The sequence below is a fragment of the Melitaea cinxia genome, chromosome 9 (assembly GCF_905220565.1).
Source record: "Melitaea cinxia chromosome 9, ilMelCinx1.1, whole genome shotgun sequence".
Classification (NCBI taxonomy): Eukaryota; Metazoa; Arthropoda; class Insecta; order Lepidoptera; family Nymphalidae; genus Melitaea; species Melitaea cinxia.
Window position 1 is genome coordinate 6,243,134 of NC_059402.1, and position 23,718 is coordinate 6,266,851.

Consider the following 23,718-nt stretch of genomic DNA (forward strand, 5'->3'; position numbering starts at 1 on the left):
TTCAGTGATTTTTTACATCCCATTTTGTATATGTATATAATATATAATATTTTTAATATAATTAATATAAGATTTGATCACATCTCTGGATACCGTAATAAGCTAGGGTGGCAAGGTAGCTAAGATCGGAAGTTCTATTTTGCCCTTTTACCCCTCCTGTCTTCTAAAACCCTTCGTGTTTTAAGGTGATAGCCACAATCTTCCTAAGATTATCAGATTTTTTTTTTGCTTAAAATGCTCTTCCATTGAACATCAGAAGTGCAAAACATATATATATATATATATATATATACACACGTCAGTAGTAGGTAGTACCTTGAGTGTGCACTTCCCGCGCAGCACGGGGCGCGCAGCGTCCTCGTAAAGCAGCAGGCGCAGGTTCTGCGAGCCCTCCAGCTCCAGCGTAAAGCTCTCGTTCCAGCGCGGCTGCGCGCTGCGGCACACCAGCTTTGACTTCGCCTTGCGGAAGTAGTGCCCGTATGAGTCCACCTCCACCACGATATAGTAGTCTAAAAGTGGAATTTAAGTATTAGTTTTAGATTAACGCGATCAAACTGCACGCGTAACATTATTTTATTGTATGCTACGTTTTTCGTTTCGCTGTTTACGTTTGGTGACGTTGATGGTAATATATTTTCTTGGAATGTAACAAGCATCTTTTCCAACAATAGTTTAAGCTGATAAAGTAATATAATAGAGATAAGAGCCGACATAGTTACATACATACATACATACATAGAATCACGCCTCTTTCCCGTAAGGGTAGGCAGAGACCACTTCTTTCCACTTGCTACGATCCTTACATACTTCTTTCGCTTCGTCCACTTTCATTATTCCCTTCATACATGCTCTTCGGTTTAGGGTACTCTTGAACTGACCTTTTTTCAAGACCTCCCTTATTTGGTCTCGGAACGTCCGCCTAGGTCTACCCCTTCCAACCCTTCCATCCACACTTGCCTTATACACTTTTTTCGCCAATCGTTCTTCACTCATTCTCTCGACATGACCAAACCATCTGAGCATACCTTTCTCAATTTTTGTCACTACATCTTCTTTCAAACCACAACGTTTCCTTATCTCATTATTTCTTATCCTGTCACTCAGTTTAACTCCTATCATACTTCTTAACGCTCTCATCTCAACTGCATTTATTCTGCTTTCATGTTTCTTCTGCCATACCCAACTTTCACTTCCGTACATGAGTGTCGGAACCAACACCCCCCGTGCACAGCCAAACGAGCCTTGTTAGCACCTTCCGACTGCTCATAAATGAGTGCAAAGCGCCATTCACCCTGTTTCCTGCATTCACGCTTCTTTCAATATCACTCTCACACTTTCCATCTCTTGTAAACTTTGATTTGTTCATCTCCCATCACGATATTGCAGTCTGTCACTGCCTCATCTCTTTCAAACACCATCACTTTCGTCTTCTTTACATTCATCTTCATTCCCTTTCTTACAAAGGCTCCACTCATATCAGTTACCATCTCCTGCAACTCCTCGGGCGAAGACGCAAGTAATACTTGATCATCAGAATAGAGAAGACATTTGACGAGTAACTCATTCAATCTCAACCCATTTTCATTCTCTTTTAAATATGTCAAACAATTGTCCATGAATAGATTAAACAGCCACGGTGACGCTACACATCCCTGTATAACACCTTTTTCGATATTAAACCATTCAGTGTATGCTCCATTTATCCTCACACAAGCACTAGAATCCCTATAGATTGCAATGCTCGTATGAGGACACTGCTCACGCCATTCACAAACAATGCTGACCACAATTCATTCCTAATCACTCTATCATAGGACTTTTCTAAATCCATCCACGAACGCGCAATAGACTTTTTTGTTTTTTGCCAAACACTTTTCGGCTATGCACCGCAAAGAAAAGACCTGATCCGTACATCCCATTCCCTTTCTAAATCCCGCTTGTTGCCGACATAGTTGAAGAAAAACATACTGTTCTGTCACTACAAGCACTGAAATATCTCACCGGCAGCGGTGTCGAGAGGCGCCGTCATGCCTCCGATGTGCAGCTGTAAGTCACCCAGCAACAGTGAGTCGTCTCTTCCACTGCGCAGCAAGTAAGAACCCATGTCGGTCTGAAGGTAGCTGCGGCACGCCGTCACCCAGCTCTGGAGCTCCAGCATTGATACTGTACCACTCCCAGCGGGGGGCGCTGACGACGCCTGAGACATAATTATGAGAACGACTTAAAAATAGTTTAAAATGCGTTTTAAATGTTAATTAATGTTACAATTATAAAATTATAATAATTTGTGTGGATAATATGGCAATGAATATCCCCATTCAAAAAAACATGAATTTTATTTAGGTTACTGTAGTGCAGAGGTTCCCAAACTTATTTTGTCTACTGCCCACTTTGAGAATAATTATTTTATAGTGCCCCCATTTTTTTACCAACTTATAAACTACTATAAATTCAAATTAAATTAATTATTGCAGGCTATATTAGTGGAAATTAAACATTAATTCTAAACGAGACTTACTATAACCCGCAAGAGTTAACTTGAGACCTGAGCGCAGTAAGTAGTACACAGCTTCAACAGGTAGTTCATGTTAACTCTTACGGGCTACGCCTGCCAATGAGAATGATTATTGAAACGCCACTTTATAGTATTTAGACAGAGTATATTTTATTCAAAATAAAACAAACATAATTGATTCAAATATGAAAACTAATATGAAGGATGATTTAAATAAAGCCTCTACACAACGTCACCATTTTATGCCTGGCCTTTTATGGCCTGCAGCGCCCACAAGGGGGCGTTATCGCCCACTTTGGGAAAGGCGGCTGAAGTGCTTTATAAAAAAAAAAAAAGAACGTATCATGTATCCGCCGGCTCGTTTCGGAATCAAATTGTATAGATGAATGTTTATCAACAACTCTGTCCTATTACAATTATATATTATCAAACACACGTTTACTTAACATAAATTTAATTTAAATAATTGTGTTTGCTGGCAAACGAAATAAACCGACTTCAATTACATCGACAAGTAATACAACGTAGGTAGACGAAAAACTAGTCAAGTAAAAAGGCATTATCAAAGATTACTCCAAAAGTTGTAATCATATCTCGATGAAATAAAAATATGACCACATGATAAACATCGGAAAAACTATATATATATATATATATATATATATACGGTCGAATTGAGTAACTTCCTCCTTTTTTGAATTCGATTAAAAAATGTGTTCAAATATACATGCCAGCTCACCCATATCTGTACTACTATTACAAATCTGAGAGAGTTTGTTTGTTTGAGCACGCTAAACTCGTGAACTACTTGCTCGAATCGTTTTTTTTTTTTTTTGTATAGTACATTTACCGAGGAGGGAGGAAGGGAAGCCTGTAGGCTACATATTTTAGTAAGTCTTTTCCTCAAATTAACGCAATTGAAATCGCAAGGCATGGCTAGTGTAAAGTACTAAGGCGTATTTCCATTCCGGGCTATTATTGAGCACGTGTGGAGTGCGGAGGTAGGCTTCTGACCTGCAGCGCGTGTATGGAGTCGACCCACTGCGTGCGCTCGTACTCGGAGCTGAGGAAGAACACGTGCTGGCGCGACAGCGCGGCGGCGCCGGGCGCGCGCGCGCCCACGCGGAACACGAGGTTGGGCGACGCCAGCACCAGCTGCCCCTCCAGCTCCGCCAGCTTCTTCCTCTGCTTCTCCGCCGCGCCACGACCGCCTAGTCTGATCTTCTGCAGATTCGATAGCAAATTGTGTACATCTTTTTTTCATACGACTAGATCGACAAACAAGCGTACTTGATGATAAGAGGTTATCGTGGACAACGGAAACGAGCGCGTTGTCGACCCTACCAGGTGGTACCAGGAAGTTCAGGTGAACTTCCCGCGGAGCTCTGGCCATCTTACGCACCACAGGAACACAACACTACTTGAGAGCAGTATTACTTAGATGCGATCTTCTGTAAGGTCGAGGTGCTTCTCCAGTCGGGTTGCTACAGATTTCGAGCAGGACATGAATAGACCAGTACAGAACGACATACATTGTTTTTAATATACATAAACGACCTATGTAACTTTCAAATAGATAAAGGACAGAATTATTCCTATGCAGATGGCACAGCATAAGTCTTTTATGGCAAAACTTTGAAAGAGGTTCACTGTTCTGCCGAAACTAGCTTAGGAAAAATACTTAGTTAGCTTAGGTCTAACTTTCTGACCCTTAACACAAATAATCCAAGCTAAAAAACTCAACCTATATCATCAAAACTACAAATTCATCACTGTCCCGTGTATAGCTTAATATTTACGTGTCCTACCATTGATAAAATAGATTCAACCAAATATTTAGGTATAGTCATTGACCAAGGATTATCTTGGTATGAGAATATCAAGATAATATGAGAATATAGAACTATTATTATCTGGCAGAATTAGAAAACTTATTTATATCTTTAAAACTCTAAGACATGTAGCAACAAAAAACGTTCTAAACCAAATTTATACAGCCCTTGTCAAATCATCATCATCATCACCATCATTTCAGCCTATTGCAGTCCACTGCTGGACATAGGTCTCCACAAGTTCGCGCCAAAAATGGCGTGAACTCATGTGTGTTGCCTATAGTTACCACGCTGGGCAGGCGGGTTGATGACCGCAGGGCTGGCTTGGACGCACGGACGGACGGACAGACGGACGGACGCACTCACTCACGCACGCACGCACGCGCGCACCCACGCACGCACGCACGCAGGCACACACGTACGCACGCACGTCGTGTCAGGATTTTATATATACATTATTTTATTAGTATTAGGTATTAGGTTGGCGTATTGTACAAACCTTATCGTCCTGTGAAGCGCGTTCCTCTGCGAGTATCTGATCGCGTACTGTACAAGCTTGTGACTTAAGCGCTACTATATTGGCCGGAGAGGTCTCTCTTTCAGTCACGCCTCCTGAACCCTCATCTTCCACCACTACAATGTCCGGTAATGGTATGAACCACTTAAGCTCGAAGGTGAATTTATCTCTACCGGAAGCCTAAAATTTTTTTGTTTATATAGAAATGTTCACTTAAATTAATAATAATAATATATTCTTTATTGTACACCAAAATATAAACAAACAGTAGTAATTACAAAATAAAAGATGTACAAAGGCGATCTTATCGCTGAAGAGCGATTTCTTCCAGATAACCTTTGGGTACAGGACATGATATAGTAGTGACGGATAGGAAGTGTACAATATTCTTAAGGATGAATAAAAATAGTGTATGATAGATTCATTAATTCATACAAATACACATATAAGTACAAATATCCATACATAAATAATCAAAATAGTATTAATATACGTGTATAAATGTAAAATATATATTGATAATATAAAAAAATATATATAAATATATAAATATATATATAAATTATTGTAATCAAAGTGAACCATCTTAATACCTTATATTTAGCACAGGCAATAACGTCATTAAATAGAAATAGATGCCTCAACTTTCGATGTCCATCAGACAATTCAACGATAAATGAATTCTTTACAAGTCTTCGTTGTGCTCGGTCGGCATTCTGTGAAAAAAAATACAATATATTATTGAAAAAATCCTAACATGCAAATATTTCAAAAAAAAAAAAAAAATATATATATATATATATTTACCGGAAACATAGATTTCGTTTGTATAATATTGAACTCGTCCAAGAAATGCTGTGTCATATTTAACGCCTCTGTTAACATCGCATGATCGGGATGACTTGCTGGAGTATATTTTATGAGATCCTGAAAAAAAATACTGCAAATGAAATCTAAGGGTTATCATTACACAATTCGTCAAAGGTTATATAACAATTTTATAATAAACAATTCCACCAGTTAATTTTTTTTTTTTTTACTAACTCGCCACGGGCTTGTGCAGCAGGTCGTCCAGCGACATGGGCTGCCCGCGGCACGCGATCTGGCGCGTGAGGTCCGCTCATTACGGAACATTAGTGTATACGTACGTGTAGCACGAGCGCGTTCTTCTGCACGCGCGCCACGGGCTTGTGCAGCAGGTCGTCCAGCGACATGGGCTGCCCGCGGCACGCGATCTGGCGCGTGCGGTCCGCTCAGCACGGAACATTAGTATATACGTACGTGTAGCACGAGCGCGTTCTTCTGCACGCGCGCCACGGGCTTGTGCAGCAGGTCGTCCAGCGACATGGGCTGCCCGCGGCACGCGATCTGGCGCGTGAGGTCCGCTCAGTACGGAACATTAGTATATACGTACGTGTAGCACGAGTGCGTTCTTCTGCACGCGCGCCACGGGCTTGTGCAGCAGGTCGTCCAGCGACATGGGCTGCCCGCGGCACGCGATCTGGCGCGTGCGGTCCGCTCAGTACGGAACATTAGTATATACGTACGTGTAGCACGAGCGCGTTCTTCTGCACGCGCGCCACGGGCTTGTGCAGCAGGTCGTCCAGCGACATGGGCTGCCCGCGGCACGCGATCTGGCGCGTGAGGTCCGCTCAGTACGGAACATTAGTATATACGTACGTGTAGCACGAGCGCGTTCTTCTGCACGCGCGCCACGGGCTTGTGCAGCAGGTCGTCCAGCGACATGGGCTGCCCGCGGCACGCGATCTGGCGCGTGAGGTCCGCTCAGTACGGAACATTAGTATATACGTACGTGTAGCACGAGTGCGTTCTTCTGCACGCGCGCCACGGGCTTGTGCAGCAGGTCGTCCAGCGACATGGGCTGCCCGCGGCACGCGATCTGGCGCGTGCGGTCCGCTCAGTACGGAACATTAGTATATACGTACGTGTAGCACGAGCGCGTTCTTCTGCACGCGCGCCACGGGCTTGTGCAGCAGGTCGTCCAGCGACATGGGCTGCCCGCGGCACGCGATCTGGCGCGTGAGGTCCGCTCAGTACGGAACATTAGTATATACGTACGTGTAGCACGAGCGCGTTCTTCTGCACGCGCGCCACGGGCTTGTGCAGCAGGTCGTCCAGCGACATGGGCTGCCCGCGGCACGCGATCTGGCGCGTGCGGTCCGCTCATTACGGAACATTAGTATATACGTACGTGTAGCACGAGCGCGTTCTTCTGCACGCGCGCCACGGGCTTGTGCAGCAGGTCGTCCAGCGACATGGGCTGCCCGCGGCACGCGATCTGGCGCGTGAGGTCCGCGAAGCGCTGCGAGCTGGCACAGCGCCTTCGCACTGCGTCCGTGGCGCGCCCGTAGTTGTGCAGGAATGCCCCGTATACGTTTATGTTCTCAGCCTAAAAATATTATTCAGAGTATTTTTTACAAAAAAAAAGTAAAAATAATATGGATTAGGTAATTATTTTACACAGTAGACAATAAAATCAAGAAGGAAAACAATGTAACAAACAATATTATTGATTTGCATCTCACCCAGCACACAGAAGCGAAAAGAAAATTGCCGCCAAAAATATTGCATGCGATGTAATACTACAGCCATAAATACTCACATATATCATAAATAGTTTATTAAGTTTAATCTCACCATCTTTTTAAAATGGATGCCAACAGACAAGGGTTCTTCATAACTGGCGACTGCATTTTTTAGGCCTTCAAGGAAATTCTTATGCAAATCATGCAACTCGGATATTTTGTAGAATATTGTACCGAATTCTTCCTCTGTTATCACAGGTTGGGATGTAGACAGTGTAGCTTTTATAGCATTCATGTACTGCAAAAAACCAACAACATGTGGTTTAATTTTATGCCCTTTGATTGATACAAGAAAAAGATCAATCCTGTATCCTAATATCTTGTATTAAATAAACACTCACCTTTTCCATGACGTAGAGACATTCGACATAGACATTCTCGCTTTCTATGATACTTGTGACGATACAGCGATGCATCGTGAGACGTTCGGCTTCTGCATTGCTGCTGATACTGGATTCCTGCACATTATAATTAGCACTATTTATAGTTTTATTTGACGCCGCGTTGGCGCAACGGTTACAGCCATCGATTGTACCTGTTGCGCTGGCGGTTGCGGGTTCGATCCCCGCACATGACAAACATTTTTATTGGCCATACAGGTGTTTGCCGTGGTCTGGGTTTGTACTGTCCTTGTGGGTCTCCCCACCGTGCCTCGGAGAGCACGTTAAGCCGTCGGTCCCGGTTGTTATCATGTACACCTGATAGCGACCGTTACTCATAGTAGGAAATATATCTGCCAACCGGCATTGGAGCAGCGTGGTGGATTAAGATTATCCTTCTCCCATGCCCAGTAGTGGGATATTACAGGCTGAAGCGATAGTTTTATTTAAACAAATTTTCTACATGACGATGAGTTGGGGCAACGATCACAGCACTGATTTTTTGCTGTTGCTGGTTCGATATTCGCACATGGTAAACCCTTGTATTGACCATACAGATGTTTGTCGTGGTCGTTTGTGCTTGTGTAATAGCAATAATAAAAAATGACTTTATTGCCCACAGTAACATACAACAATTATATTAAAGGAAAGCTTAAAAATTAATTACAAAGCGTGCAACGATTTTTAAGCTATCGATGATAGTATTTCATAAATTTATATTAATAATCTAATGATTTTAATAATTTACAGGTTGTCTTGGAACAACGCGTACAATGTTCTGTACATAAAGGTAGATTACACGAGCATACGTTATTATTACAATAAGAAATAGACAACTCTATAGTAGTCTAGTTTTACTGTTCTACGTTCTACCTGTATGTATTATTTTTAAGCTATCGATGATAGTATTTCATAAATTTATATTAATAATCTAATGATTTTAATAATTTACAGGTTGTCTTGGAACAACGCGTACAATGTTCTGTACATAAAGGTAGATTACACGAGCATACGTTATTATTACAATAAGAAATAGACAACTCTATAGTAGTCTAGTTTTACTGTTCTACGTTCTACCTGTATGTATTATTTTTAAGCTATCGATGATAGTATTTCATAAATTTATATTAATAATCTAATGATTTTAATAATTTACAGGTTGTCTTGGAACAACGCGTACAATGTTCTGTACATAAAGGTAGATTACACGAGCATACGTTATTATTACAATAAGAAATAGACAACTCTATAGTAGTCTAGTTTTACTGTTCTACGTTCTACCTGTATGTATTATTTTTAAGCTATCGATGATAGTATTTCATAAATTTATATTAATAATCTAATGATTTTAATAATTTACAGGTTGTCTTGGAACAACGCGTACAATGTTCTGTACATAAAGGTAGATTACACGAGCATACGTTATTATTACAATAAGAAATAGACAACTCTATAGTAGTCTAGTTTTACTGTTCTACGTTCTACCTGTATGTATTATTTTTTACGAAATCATCGTCAATTGTGAATTGATCTTGCTAGATCTTATTTTTTCTTTATGTTCATTTTTTTGTAAATCTTTGTTGCACTATCTTTATAATAATTATCGTAACTCAAAATCATAATAATATTTGAGTATGTATATTTTTAAATAATATAATTATGCAATGTTTTGCTTCAACATACCTACCAACGATTGTATAACAAACTACGATTAAATAGCTCACAATAGCACTAATAAAATCTTTGTTTGTGAAAACATTTGAAGAACGTTTGCCCGTGAACTATATGATCGTTGCTCATTTGACTGGAATAATTCCATCAAACATGAAGTTAATGTTTCTATTAGCTCTCACATTTTACATAAGCTTTATACAATGCACGGATTTGGATAGTAAGTATTCAAATGAACTATTTCCTTAGTATTAATGAAAAAAAAGTTAATATCAAGTCCAGTAAAAATGCATTCTAAAATGAAAGACAATTTTTTTTTTGAGTGACATAAATTTGCATACGAATGATCTCTTACCATAATGTTACCTAAACATCTACCAAAAGAATCCTTATTATTAATTTCTTTTACAGGTTATGAGTTTAACCAGATAGAATTTACTCCAATTCATGATGCAATTATACTTAATGACATCGTCGATGTTTTGAATGAATTTGAGAATAGTATGGTAAGATATATACATAGTATTAGTATTATAAAATATCTTTAAATATTACCTCAATCTCATTTATATTTTTAGAAACCCCAAGTAAATGACCACACATTCAGTGAAAGTGACGAAGATATAGAAAACTTGCTATCAGAGTACCAACATTATTTAGACAGGGCACACGAGCAAAGGGTAAATTACATACGAAAAAGTAAAGGCAAAAATAAAGTTCCGCTCGCGCGTCACGAAACTTTTACTAAAGTGAAACCGTTTGCGCGAAAGAACTACGATGAAAATGATCACTACTATTTCGAAGATATGAAACCACAAACAGGTCTGAACACACTTATACCACATGACTCGAATGTTAAGCTTGTAAAAAATACTGGCGACTTATTTGATACTTTTAAAAGTTCCTATTACGGTCCAAAAATATCAAATTTCCCTAAGCTGTCATCAGAAAATCCATCGGAATCAATACTCTTATCTTGTATTTGCAAAGAAAACATAATTCCATGCAAATGTCCATGCAAGCAGTGTATATTTACTGAATCTGTTTCACCTAGAAAATTTAACGCCATTCATCCGTATACGAACAGCTTTAAGCCTTACAAATACACTGATGATGGCCCAAGTAATAATTTTGACAACAATTTAAACCTACGGATCAAAATTGACGTTCAATTCCCAAATATTTCGATGTTAAGTAATGTACTTAAATATCGCACTCGAAAGGGATTCGATGAATACGAAGATATGGTACCAAAAGAGATTTTCTCGACGATTAATTTACCATTCCCATATTTAAACTTTCCAATTCCAATGGACTTAATTGGTTATAAGCAAAATATATTTAAAGACAAATTATCTCCTTTGCATAAAATAACTATACATAAAAAGAAAAAGTTCCGCTTAAACAATAATAACAAAAAACACAAAAACAAGAAAATATTTACGTTACATAATTTCGAGTCTCCAGTACAACAGAATATTACTATGAGGTATAATAATAATAGTGAAATCAATAAAAATAATTCACTTGCTAACAATGAAGAGAACAATGCATTACCAAAAAATAAGCAATATGAAATGACTCTGAATTATACTAGTAATAATATGTCAGTAACGACCCAAAATAATAATTCAAGTAATCAATCATTAGAAAAGATCTACTTTACGATTAATATAACTAAAGGAAATGACACTTTTTCTCAAAATCTGTACAAATCAGATAATAGCATCGAAACAGACATGGGAAATGTGAAGGGTAACGAGTCGTCCACAACATTATTACGAATGAAAAGAGAAATAAAAGACAGACTTTTAAAGTTTATTACACTAAACGCAAAAAATAACACTACAACATTATCCCCAACTTACAGTCATTCTAATTCGTCTCAAGTTCCCTATAAAAATACAGGCAAAGAGTCTGAATTTAACACAGAACTACTATTCTGGCCGTGTGTAAATAAAAGTCAATCTATGATACCGTCAAAGAATATAACAGCGATGATATTAGACAGAGAAGTTAAGAAAGCAAAACTCAATATGACAGGAGAAAAAATACGCAACAATCACACTACAGCTTTAGAAAAAGCAATATTTGGAGATGTTAATTGGGATGATATCGACGCAGTGGTCCCGATCTTAATATCTTTTGTAGGAAAATATATAACTGGTGTTTTAACGTTTTGTTCTGAAAATGTATGTCACTCTATGAAATGTGCGAAGAAAATATGCATGCATAGAATTTGTATACCAAACAATAGACATAATCATTATGGACATTGCGCAGGGAATAACGAGACCGGTAAGAGCATATTTAAAAATTCATAATTAAGTTACATTAGCACGTTTTTACATTACTTATAAAAATATTTATGTTCTATAATGTGTATATTTATGTTATGTAACAAATACTTTATTATTTTAACTATATAATTACAGATAGCTTAGCAACTATGGAGTCTATAATGGATTTGCCATCAAACATTGCTTTTGAAGTCGTCGACATCTTGGAAGAGAAAATGATAGGAAAATTATTTGGAAAAGGAACTTTATGTATTAACTCAAAATGTAGTTCTTTTGCAGTTTTTAAGAAAACATTCCAAAAATCGAAATGCACATATAAAGAACTAAATTCGGCCGGTCACTGTCCGAATTTAAAATATGTCAAAGTTTTATAAAAAGTTTCGTAACATATTATCAAACACCGCGGCGTAAACGTAAACGTTTAGTGTTTATAAACATTAAGTACTTTACAAATTAAGCTCTGATAAAAAGCTAGTGTTTTATGCTATTTACCTTTAGTGGTTGCGGTTAAAAAGGATTTATGGAAATGTTTGAAAAAATATTACTTTTAAATACCGCAATAACTTTATTTCTATTTTTGTTACCCGAAACATTAGAGGTAAAGACCTAATAAATTCATAAAAATTTAACCATACTAATATATTTTTAAATCAATTCATAAAATAATACATAAAAGTATATTTAATAATACATATAAATATGGAATTACATAAAGTGTTTTTATAATGATTTAACAAAATTAGTATATTATTGTAGGCTGAAGATGGAATTTTTATAAGTCCTTGGAAATCGATAAATAAAGCAAATCCTAGGTTAATAGATTTTAATTCTAACGGTGAAGTGACAACAAAATATGTTAACAAGAATCGTATATTAAATTTAAAGAATATCATACATAATTATAAGAAAAATAATAACGTAAACAATATTATAAGATTCGATCAATCGCTATGGAATTCGACAAATGTAAAGGAAGGAATACAAAGTTTTATAATAAACATGACAATGGCTTTACGTCCTAAAACAAAATTAAAAATATTGACAAATTGTAATATGACAACGGAGTTATGTAGGTTTCTAGCGTGTCCTGATATATCAAAAAATTGTTTTTTATGCGAAGTTCAATTGAAAAATAGCAACAAAAATTCCACTATTTGTGAAAAGTTTTCTACAGAATTCTTAATTTTTCATCGACAAATTTAATAGAGCCTTTGACACTTCTAAATATTATTAAAATATATTAACGTTAAGATTGGCTTATAATAAAAAATAAATATATTTGCTTCATTCAAAATTTTTCTTTTATTTTAATTCTTCTCCCGAACGAACACACATACATTTTTAGCTCCAATACTTAAAAATACAAATATTCAAATGATAAAGCTAAGGGGATAATTAAAAGGTTTTGTTACATTTCGTCATAACTCATTAAGTAAACATTCCCGAAAGTCCCTTATCTTACAACTGATAGGTGCATAGCGCAGATAACTACGTATATAAGGTAGGCGTGGGACTATTCAAACATTTACTATTGTGGTACCTTCTTCTGAGCCAGTCGTAATTATGTTTAGTTCGAAAATTCTTATACCTCTACTTGTATTGTGTATAGCGCACGGATCTTTAAGTAAGCCCTTCCCAAGTAAGTTCAATTAACTTTTATAGATTTTTGTAAGTTATAACATACATTAAAGCATAAATAAACATATATTTTACAAACGACCTCTTACAGATGATGTTAACGAGGGACGCGGTATCGGTTCCACAATATGGAGTTGGATAACGTATCCATTTACTTGGTGGATGTCCGATGTGACAGAACAACTACCCGAAAAAGAGCAGCTCGTGAATCCAGATCCAACAAATACTTACACCCTAGGCTCGCAAAATGTTATCGTGCGATGCAACGACCAGACTTGCACTACAACGAAATGCGACAAGCTCTCTTGTGTTAACATTACTTGTAACATATACGATACTGATCTAACTGGACAGTGTCGCAATTACAACACCGAACTGAAGCCAGAAGAACCAACAACGGCTAATTTCACAGACAGTGTATCAAAGTCGCCACAAGATAAGAAACCTGAAGCGACAAACGCTCCCGCCGCTACCACGACGGAAATATTGCAGACGTTAAGCAATAACTCTGCTGCTACTGAAGAGCGTCCACTAGAACTGGAAGCTGTACTATCGTCTACTGTCACTGAGAAAGTAGGGAAATAACGAGCTCTTCCACCGATACACAGGTAAAGCCCAACTCCATATTGATAGTTAAAATGTTAAATTTATCATTTAGTAGCCGATGCCGTGTTAACTTTGTTTAAAAAATCCTTTAAAATAACAATAGCTTAATTATGTATTTTTATTCAAGAAGTAATTTTCAAAACCAGTTACGTCCATTTTCCAATTTTTGAAAGTAAATCCGTTTGTAGGCTATTTCTAACTAAACTAAGTTTCATGAATTTACATAATGACTTGATTTGTAAAGAAATTAATTGTTCCAATACCCAGTTTAGGAATAAACTTGAAGATGACCACATATGAACTTCAACTTTGAACACTTAACAAAGTAATGAATAATTCAAATGTCAAATATTGTTTCAGATACAAATGCACTGAACGAATTTGGATACGATTTCATTTCGTTTAATTTAAATCCAATAATTTCGAATTATATAGAAACACTTTTTACACAATACGCGACAAAGTTGACAAATAATTTAATCGCAAAAATGAACATCGATTCATTTTGTTCAAATGGAGTATGTTATTATTCAAGATGTAAAAATTACAAATGTGAATTACAATTATGCAAGTATTTCTTGGTAACTGGAAAGAAGGAATGTATGTTTGACAATAAAAGTAAAAACTTTAGAGCAATCAAGAATGTACTAAAAGGAGATAACATGGAAAATAATGAAGTTAACATATACAAATAAATATATTTTAAATAAAGTTCTTTGTTTTCAATTTGGTATAAATGGCGTTAAAATAAATAGAAGTACACATCTTAAGTTTGATTTTTTTTTTATAATTCCATTAGATCACCATTGTTTAGAATCAAAAAAAATAATTCATTCGATACATAACACATTTTTTATGTAAATACAGTATGATAAACTATTATACTTAACGATTCAATACAATAACATGTTTAAAAAACGGTGGTCGAAAATTCGATTCAAGCAAGCACGTCCCTTTCCCCGAGCCACTCCCTGAGCTCTGGCCACCTTACTCACCACGGGAACAAAACACTACTTGAGTGTAGTGTTATTAAGTTGTGATCTTCTGTAAGGTTCCGGTGAGCTTCCAATGAGCCTCTACCTTAATGATTTTTTTTATAAATCTCCTAAAGGATATAATAATTTATTAATTACGTAAGGGTCCCGAGGGGGAGGAGGGTTGAAAAAATCTCATTAGGAAAAGCTGTTTATTACTTGTTTTACAAAGAATTAATGGTGTAAAATAAATAAAATAAATAAATAAAAGGACCGCACTATATATGGCATGTTTTATTTTTAATAGGTAAGTATCGCATCATTATACAAAAAATGTCGAATAAACATTCAATCTAGATCCAACCTTTTAGTAAATTTTTCTTTATCTTGCACAAAAAGGTTTTAAATAATAATTTAATAAATATTTCAGTGATGTAAGATTCGTATACATTAGACAAAGAACTGTATTTAGATGTTTGTTTATGCTTACACGTAACAGTAGGTATTTTAAGTACTTCGTATCTTCGAATCTTACGTAATAATACCCTTATTAGGGGGGGGGGGAGAGGTTTAAAAAATCTTACGTGCCTTTAGATGGTGGTAGTGGGGGTTAAAATTGCCAAAATCATGCTTACGTAATTAATTAATGGCCCCTAACTCTATGTAACTGGTTAAACACATAGGTACTTCCAGAGCTTATTATCAGACTGACCTGGTGTTGAAGTTTCCTCAAGACTGGAGGTGTGGCGCTGGCCTCAGTGTCTGAGGATATCGTCCGCAACAACAGCGGTGTGTCGCTGGAGTCGGCCAGCTCCGAGCTCGTCTCGCTCGCCTCCGTACCTTCACCAGCTTGTCTGTGTAACAACACCGATACATACATGCATATTTATTTATTTATTTGGAGGGATGATTTTACAAGGGATGGTACACAGCACAGAAAAAATTATAAAACAAACTAGAATGAAATATAATCAAAAAGGCCAATTACGACCATCCATCCGTTTAAAATTTAAAATAACAAACGTGAAAAAATAAAATAAAAGAAAAAACACAAGAAAAAAAAACATTACCTACTACTTTTAAAAAGACCAAAAATTTTCTTCTTATAAAGATATTTGATTTTATTTCTCTTTGAAATCGTTATTCTCAAGTACCTAAATCGATTATAATTAAATGTTTTTTACTTAGAAAGCTAGAATATTGTCAAGTACCTTACACTAGGCTATTAGTGATCAACTCATCACGACGTATACGCTAAAGTAGTTGCCGCTAATGTCAAACAATGTTGAGAATTCAATAATTATGTTTGCTCGCACAGCACAAGATTAGCCCGTTGGCGCGAATTGTAGTAACCCTTCTTTCTACTGGGTCTTTGGTTCAAATCCCGCCTAAGTTGGGTTAATATTTATAGTTATTTATATGTATTATTTATAATTTTATATGTATATTTATATGCTATGATTGTCAAATTATAATCTTTGTTCCGATTTTTTTTTCGCAATTTGGTTTTATTTAATTTCAAAATGCAAAGAAGCACTGTGGCTGCTCTGTAAAAATTACTAAAAAGGTTCAAACTATCCACCGATTAGTTTTATGAGAAATTCAGTGATGAAACCGAAAAAAAATGTTATATGTTGTATACTGCAAAGATTTGGGTAACAAATCATAGCTTTTATCGGCGAGTGGTGAAACAGTATGTATGTATTCAAATAAATTTATTTTAATTAGTGAAATATGTATGTATTTATTTTAATTATCAATAATAAAATAATCAGTGAACAATAACTATTTATTATCGTCTAACCGTCATGTATTTTCAAATTTCTACTGTACAGTCAAATGTAAATACGCATATGATCGTTTATCTACCTGATAAGTAGATAATAATAACATTTTTAAGTGAATTAATAACAGTGCATTATAGGTACGGAGATATTAGAATACATTTTATGCGATGCTTCCGTTGTTTAACCTAAAATAACTTGTTTGTCGCGACTATTAATTAGGTGACGCATTGACAAAAAGTGGGTGACTTCATTTTGTAACTAAATATTACTCACATTTTTTGGAGTTATCTTGTAAATTATCAGACGTCTATTTAGGAAAAAAAATAGCGTTAAAATAATTTATTCCTTTGTTCTTTTTGACCTTGAACATATATTAAAAAACTACATTTCAATATAATTAACATTTCAGCTAAACTATTAAATTTTTAACTACGTAACTATTTAGACAAGTACAATTTTATATATATATATATATTTCGACACCAGCAATTTATAATAAGCTAACTCTTAAAAATGAACTTTACAATAGAGACTTATAAAAGGGAAAAACGTGATACCTTTTATATTAATTAAGAAACTTATTTGAAATTTGGTATCTTTAATAGTTAATTTATTCATTGCAATTTCACATTTTTTTTTATTACATATAAAAACACATTTTATCAAGTTCGCATTAAAAAACAAACTTATCGAAAAATCGAATTGGCGTAGTATAAATTGTTGGTGTCGATTTGTGTGTGTGTGTATATATATTTGTTATATGAGTTCATGTTGAGATCTGGTAATCCAATATCTAAATTATTTATTGCATAAAAAGTAAAAAAAAAAGCTAAGAGAAGACGAAACATTATATAATGTTACTTTTTTCCACTCAGAATGTTACTTTTAAATTAATTGCGCAAAAGCGAGGTGAAGGGTGAGTGAGACTCACTAGGCTATAACTAAACACCCCAAAGAAAGTTGGCCCTAGTCCGTTGGCTCCGTGGTAAAACTTCAAATCACCAAAATGTTTAAAACTACTGGTATATAGGCATGAGAGTCACAAGCGCGGTACTCACTGTATGAAGTAGTGTATGTTGACGTAGTTGGGCGCGCCGGCGGCGAGCGGCGAGTCGGGCGCGGGCGGCGCGGTCGCGGCCAGCGGCAGCGTGCTCGCGCTCGAGCCGATATAGGCATGAGAGTCACAAGCGCGGTACTCACTGTATGAAGTAGTGTATGTTGACGTAGTTGGGCGCGCCGGCGGCGAGCGGCGAGTCGGGCGCGGGCGGCGCGGTCGCGGCCAGCGGCAGCGTGCTCGCGCTCGAGCCGATATAGGCATGAGAGTCACAAGCGCGGTACTCACTGTATGAAGTAGTGTATGTTGACGTAGTTGGGCGCGCCGGCGGCGAGCGGCGAGTCGGGCGCGGGCGGCGCGGTCGCGGCCAGCGGCAGCGTGCTCGCGCTCGAGCCGATATAGGCATGAGAGTCACAAGCGCGGTACTCACTGTATGAAGTAGTGTATGTTGACGTAGTTGGGCGCGCCGGCGGCGAGCGGCGAGTCGGGCGCGGGCGGCGCGGTCGCGGCCAGCGGCAGCGTGCTCGCGCTCGAGCCGATATAGGCATGAGAGTCACAAGCGCGGTACTCACTGTATGAAGTAGTGTATGTTGACGTAGTTGGGCGCGCCGGCGGCGAGCGGCGAGTCGGGCGCGGGCGGCGCGGTCGCGGCCAGCGGCAGCGTGCTCGCGCTCGAGCCGATATAGGCATGAGAGTCACAAGCGCGGTACTCACTGTATGAAGTAGTGTATGTTGACGTAGTTGGGCGCGCCGGCGGCGAGCGGCGAGTCGGGCGCGGGCGGCGCGGTCGCGGCCAGCGGCAGCGTGCTCGCGCTCGAGCCGATATAGGCATGAGAGTCACAAGCGCGGTACTCACTGTATGAAGTAGTGTATGTTGACGTAGTTGGGCGCGCCGGCGGCGAGCGGCGAGTCGGGCGCGGGCGGCGCGGTCGCGGCCAGCGGCAGCGTGCTCGCGCTCGAGCCGCCCTCGCCGCCCTCGCCGGAGCTCTGTCTAGCCTCTGCTGCAGATATAACCGCACATTTACTCATACATTGGACTACTTTTCTACACTTTATAATAGACGCAGTGAAGTTTTGTTTCACTATTGGCATTTTTAACAATTTTATTTATTTATCGTAGTTCTCGAACGGGTGGATCGATTTCGATGCGGTGATTCTTAGCTTTGTCGGATAAAAGTCGATCCAACCGGTTGAAGAGCATCAGCTGTTTCAAAATTGTGTTCGGCATTTACAGTATAAAATGCGATTACTGCATAGGAGGATTGTTAAATTTTTAATTTAATAATTATATTACCATAAACACGAATTAAACTTTGAGTGGCATAGGTATATTTTTAACCGACTTCAAAAAACTATGAGATTTTCAATTCAACTGTATTATTTTTTGTGTTACTTCATAACTTACTTTTTGGTGGACCGATTTTGATGCTTCTTTTTTTAATCGAAGGCGAGTGCTTGTCATATTACCATTTAAATTCGATTGAGATTTGATGAATTATTTTTTATAATGTGTATTTACTTGACTATTTTTTCATTTAAATTAAGTTGTATTATTTCGATTAGTCGATGTAATTGAAGTCATTTTTTTTTTCGTTTGCGAATAAACACAAGTAATAATATGAGAACAGTGTCATACCAGCTTGTATGTAGACGTACTCTCCATCGTTGATGTCCACGGGCACCTGGTCGTAGTAGTGCTCGTCGGGCGCGGGCAGGCTCTCGAGCGAGGCGGGCGCGTCGGGCGTGCCCTCCTCGTCGATGGAGCGGGGCGTGGCCGCGCCGCCGGACCGCTTGCGCTCCGACGACAGGGAGTTTATCGACTCGTAGCTCTTCACCTGTGGTAACACAAGCAAGATAAAACTATAAAAACAATTGACATCGTTCTCTTTTTTTATCTGTTTAAGGATTATTTTATCCATTTTAAGGATTTATTGTGATAGGTCAAAGTAGGGTATTATCTGCTCAAAATTTCGAGCGGCTCGACTGATGATGTAACTCAACCTTACAGCAGATCATGGCTAAATAATACTGCTTTCAGGTAGTATTGTGTTCCTGTGACGAGTAAGGCGGCAAGAGCTCCTGGGGAAGATCGGGGGTACGATCGGCACCGCTGTTTCTGGTGTTGCAGGCATCATATGTGACATATATAAAAATAATATTTTCGAACAATTTATTTTATCAAGGTAACTTACTCTCTCACTAATAGATGGAGTAGATGCTCTACTCGCAATAGATTCTCGGGACTCTGCATTTCTCAGTCTTCGTCCCAATGACGATGGTGGGCTATCGTCTACTAAACCTGTTTCTGGCAGTGATACTCCACGCTTGTTGAACACTTTTGGTGGTGGCCTTAAAGTTATAACACAGATATACTACTTAATTACTAATTCTATTTATCTAGATACACATATTATTATTGAAACTACTCATTTAATATAATAAGTACTAGCTATGATACCCGGCTTCGCTCGGGAGTTGATATGAGATTACGTGGTAGTTGAAATATAAAAATAAACTATGACGTAAAAAGTAAAAAATATATATATATATTCTCATATTTACACTACTTGTTTATAAACAACATTTTTCATTTTATTATCCGGGGTATATATATATAAATTTATCGAATCTCCTACTCTTGAGCAAGCTACATATAGCTGACCATGAGAGAAGCAGGATTCTTTGAGGGTGATGCCACAATATTTTAAAGTTTGCCCTTGCATTTTGTTAATTGTAAAACTAAAGGCTAATTTAATTGGAAACTGCAATCTTTTAAATTGAAATCGCAATTCAGAAGAGATCAGTGGTATTCTAGGTATAAATACTATATGTCCTTTGTTCTTTCCAGAAATAAGTTCAGCTTCAATGATATTATTCGATAGCTGTTTTACGATCATTCTTGCTCCATTACATACTTTTGGGGAGTTGAGATTTCTGAGTAATATGATTGGAGATCCAATTTTCAGACGAAGGCAGTGTAATGGCATTCCTGGTACTTGTAAAGAGTTTAAAAATTCAGTTGGGAAGTTGACACTTTCTTCAATAGATACCATCGTGTCGATCGATTTATATATTTTGTCTTCACCAGGTATTTTCTTTAGAATATTAAAATTGATATCGTCAACAATAATAATTAAACACACTATTAAAAATACTCACACGTGATACTTCAAAATAAAGGCTCACAGATAACTTCTTTCCCTTTCGTTTCGAAATCGCTTGTTTCGCTGTTCAAATCGAACTAACTCTGGCGGACAACACCGGGCTCTTAGGCTCTTAGGCGCGAAATTTAAAAACTTAAATTTTAAAATGTTTTCAGAACTAATTTGAATAACTAAAATTATGTCGCTTTAACTTCAAAATATAAGTTAGCTACTGCTGTATAAATACATAAACTTTAATAACTTTATTATAGTAACAAATGTAATTTAAGACTTTATTGAAATTGGAATTTTAAATTTCGCGCCATTACTGCACATGCTGCAATTGCTCGCAGCGCCTTTCGAAATGCAACCCAAACAATCGTTGTTCTGAATGAAGTTCAAATACTCGACAACAGATGGCGCCACTACACTTAATTTCCAAGTTAAAGGGTTGGAAAAGCCCTTATATCTTTATAAACACGCCCTTTAGGTTAAAACGGGAACTTTCTTGTTCGAGGAGGGATAAAGGGCTATCACACTATATAAGACCCTTTATCGTGCCCGGACTCCTTTTTTATAATAATAATGATAATTATGAACCAAATAGATATACAATTCTTTTTAATATGTATCGCCATATAGTTATAGATAACGAAAGGTTGTTTTAGTAACTATACTATTAACTTACTTTGGTGGCACTTTTTTCTTCCCTGTAGCTGTAGCATCTGTAGAACTACTTTCCGAGGATGGCGGTGATTCGTCTAATTTCTTTGCAGCATTCTCAGCTACTTTCAAACCATTGACTTCAATGACTGTTACAAAATCACCTGCTTGTGATGCTGGACGGGTTTTGTCTTGTGTTTTATCATTTATTTCTAAATCTAGTACAAATATTATATTAAAAAATTATATGATATAATATTAATAAACTCTATTCTTTAAACCAACTTTTTTTTTCTAATAAATGTATAAACTAGAAAAAACAATCCCTAACTGAAAAATGTTATATAGCCAGAATTTCTTGAGATTTGATTGAAAAATTTGAAGATTGAAACGCTTCAGCTTTATGATACTTGATGATAATTAATTTCATATCTTTATATATCTTTTTCACTATTAAAATACATCATTAGTATATGGAAGAAAGCTGTTTACACAAAATGAATTTCTGAACGCACACATAAATATTTCAGAACCAATATATATGTCAATCCTTTTTCATTATTAACAGTATTCTACATTTTTAAAATCTAAATTCATCATTCGAATATATGGATAAATCTTGTCGATTTAAGACTACTTTGAGGGGAGAGCTTACTGTGAGTCGTCGATACTGATGGGATGAACATTAAATATTTGATAGTTACGAAAGCAATGAACATTTTATATTGCAGATTTGTTTTCTTTTATTTAACTTAAACTGAAGAGCATGTATGAAAGGAATAATGAAAGTGGACGAAGCGAAAGAAGTATGTAAGGATCGTAGCAAGTGGAAAGAAGTGGTCTCTGCCTACCCCTACGGGAAAGAGGCGTGATTATATGTATGTATGTATGTATGTATGTATGTGTATGTATGTATTTTACTTATACATTATTTTTCCAGTGTCTTTAATCTTATTATGCTATTACAGACTAAGAGAATTTCAAATAATTTAATATCATAAAAATTGGTCCAACCGTTCTTGAGTTATAAATAGTGTAACTAAAACAACTTTGTTTTATATTTATAGATATGTATTATAGTAACATAATGTAAGCTGTCAGATGGGGACAGGTGCTTAAAGATATTTTCACTAAAACAAATTTATGCTATTATATTACACCTGAGTAAAATTTAACTTTTTAAAAAAAATTAATAAAATAATAATTAATTAAACATATTCTAATTTTATTTAATTTATAGCATCAATTAATATATTCATGATTAGTATGTTTTATATATTATTCATAAAAAACAGTTGATTAAAATGAAAAAACAAATGTATTGAAAATATATTATAATTCTTGACAATTTAATGTATGTTTGTAATAGAGCTTTGTGCTTATAATTGATGTTTCAAAGGTAAGATAGTAACTTTAATATGTTGAAGAAAATTGTATTCTAGTTTCTTGATTAAAGGACTATCTATCTATTTTAATTACCCAAAATTTATGTAAAATAATACAAAACATCACTTACCCACAATATCAGGTTCAAGTCGTTTCACAATTTCACTGTTGCACCGTCTCCGAGCCTCAGCAGCAAGGTTTGAAGAGAGTTCATTTATGCATTGATTAACTGAACTTCTTTCAGCAAAGTTAACCGGCTTGTTCCTCAAGAGGACCTCCTCACATTCTGGTGCTTCAACTGAGTCATCACTTTTGAGACTTATTTCACTTTTTGTTAGATCAGTATTCGAATCCTATAGGAACAAAATATGTAAATAAAATTTATAGTTCTTAAGTACATAATTAATTTTGTCATTATAAAATTATCTTACTAGATTGAATAAATAACGTACAATAATTATGAGCAAAAATACTAAGACTTGAATCCTTTATAAGAGACACAAAAAGACATAAATATGTTAAAGCACATTATTATCATATTGTTATGTAATGATTGTACAAAATATAATTTTATTTATTTACAGATTAAACAAGTGTACAAAACATAAGATATGGCTAAAGTTTAATAGAATTTTGGTGTTGTAAT

General features: G+C 36.6%; 1 protein-coding gene across 1 annotated transcript in view; it reads right to left on the reverse strand.

Moving 5' to 3' along the window:
* LOC123656680 (active breakpoint cluster region-related protein) overlaps positions 1-23,718 on the reverse strand; it is a 29,278-nt gene that overhangs the window by 4,168 nt on the left and 1,392 nt on the right. Inside the window, exons 2-16 of the mRNA XM_045592338.1 lie at positions 23,203-23,425; positions 21,712-21,904; positions 20,073-20,229; positions 19,507-19,715; positions 18,737-18,865; positions 15,752-15,893; positions 7,812-7,928; positions 7,523-7,708; positions 7,077-7,274; positions 5,672-5,791; positions 5,458-5,580; positions 4,847-5,044; positions 3,530-3,739; positions 2,002-2,197; positions 316-509 (exon numbers count right to left, since the gene is read on the reverse strand). Coding sequence (XP_045448294.1) covers positions 316-509; positions 2,002-2,197; positions 3,530-3,739; positions 4,847-5,044; positions 5,458-5,580; positions 5,672-5,791; positions 7,077-7,274; positions 7,523-7,708; positions 7,812-7,928; positions 15,752-15,893; positions 18,737-18,865; positions 19,507-19,715; positions 20,073-20,229; positions 21,712-21,904; positions 23,203-23,425 — 2,595 coding nt within the window. The remainder of the gene's footprint in view (positions 1-315; positions 510-2,001; positions 2,198-3,529; positions 3,740-4,846; positions 5,045-5,457; positions 5,581-5,671; positions 5,792-7,076; positions 7,275-7,522; positions 7,709-7,811; positions 7,929-15,751; positions 15,894-18,736; positions 18,866-19,506; positions 19,716-20,072; positions 20,230-21,711; positions 21,905-23,202; positions 23,426-23,718) is intronic.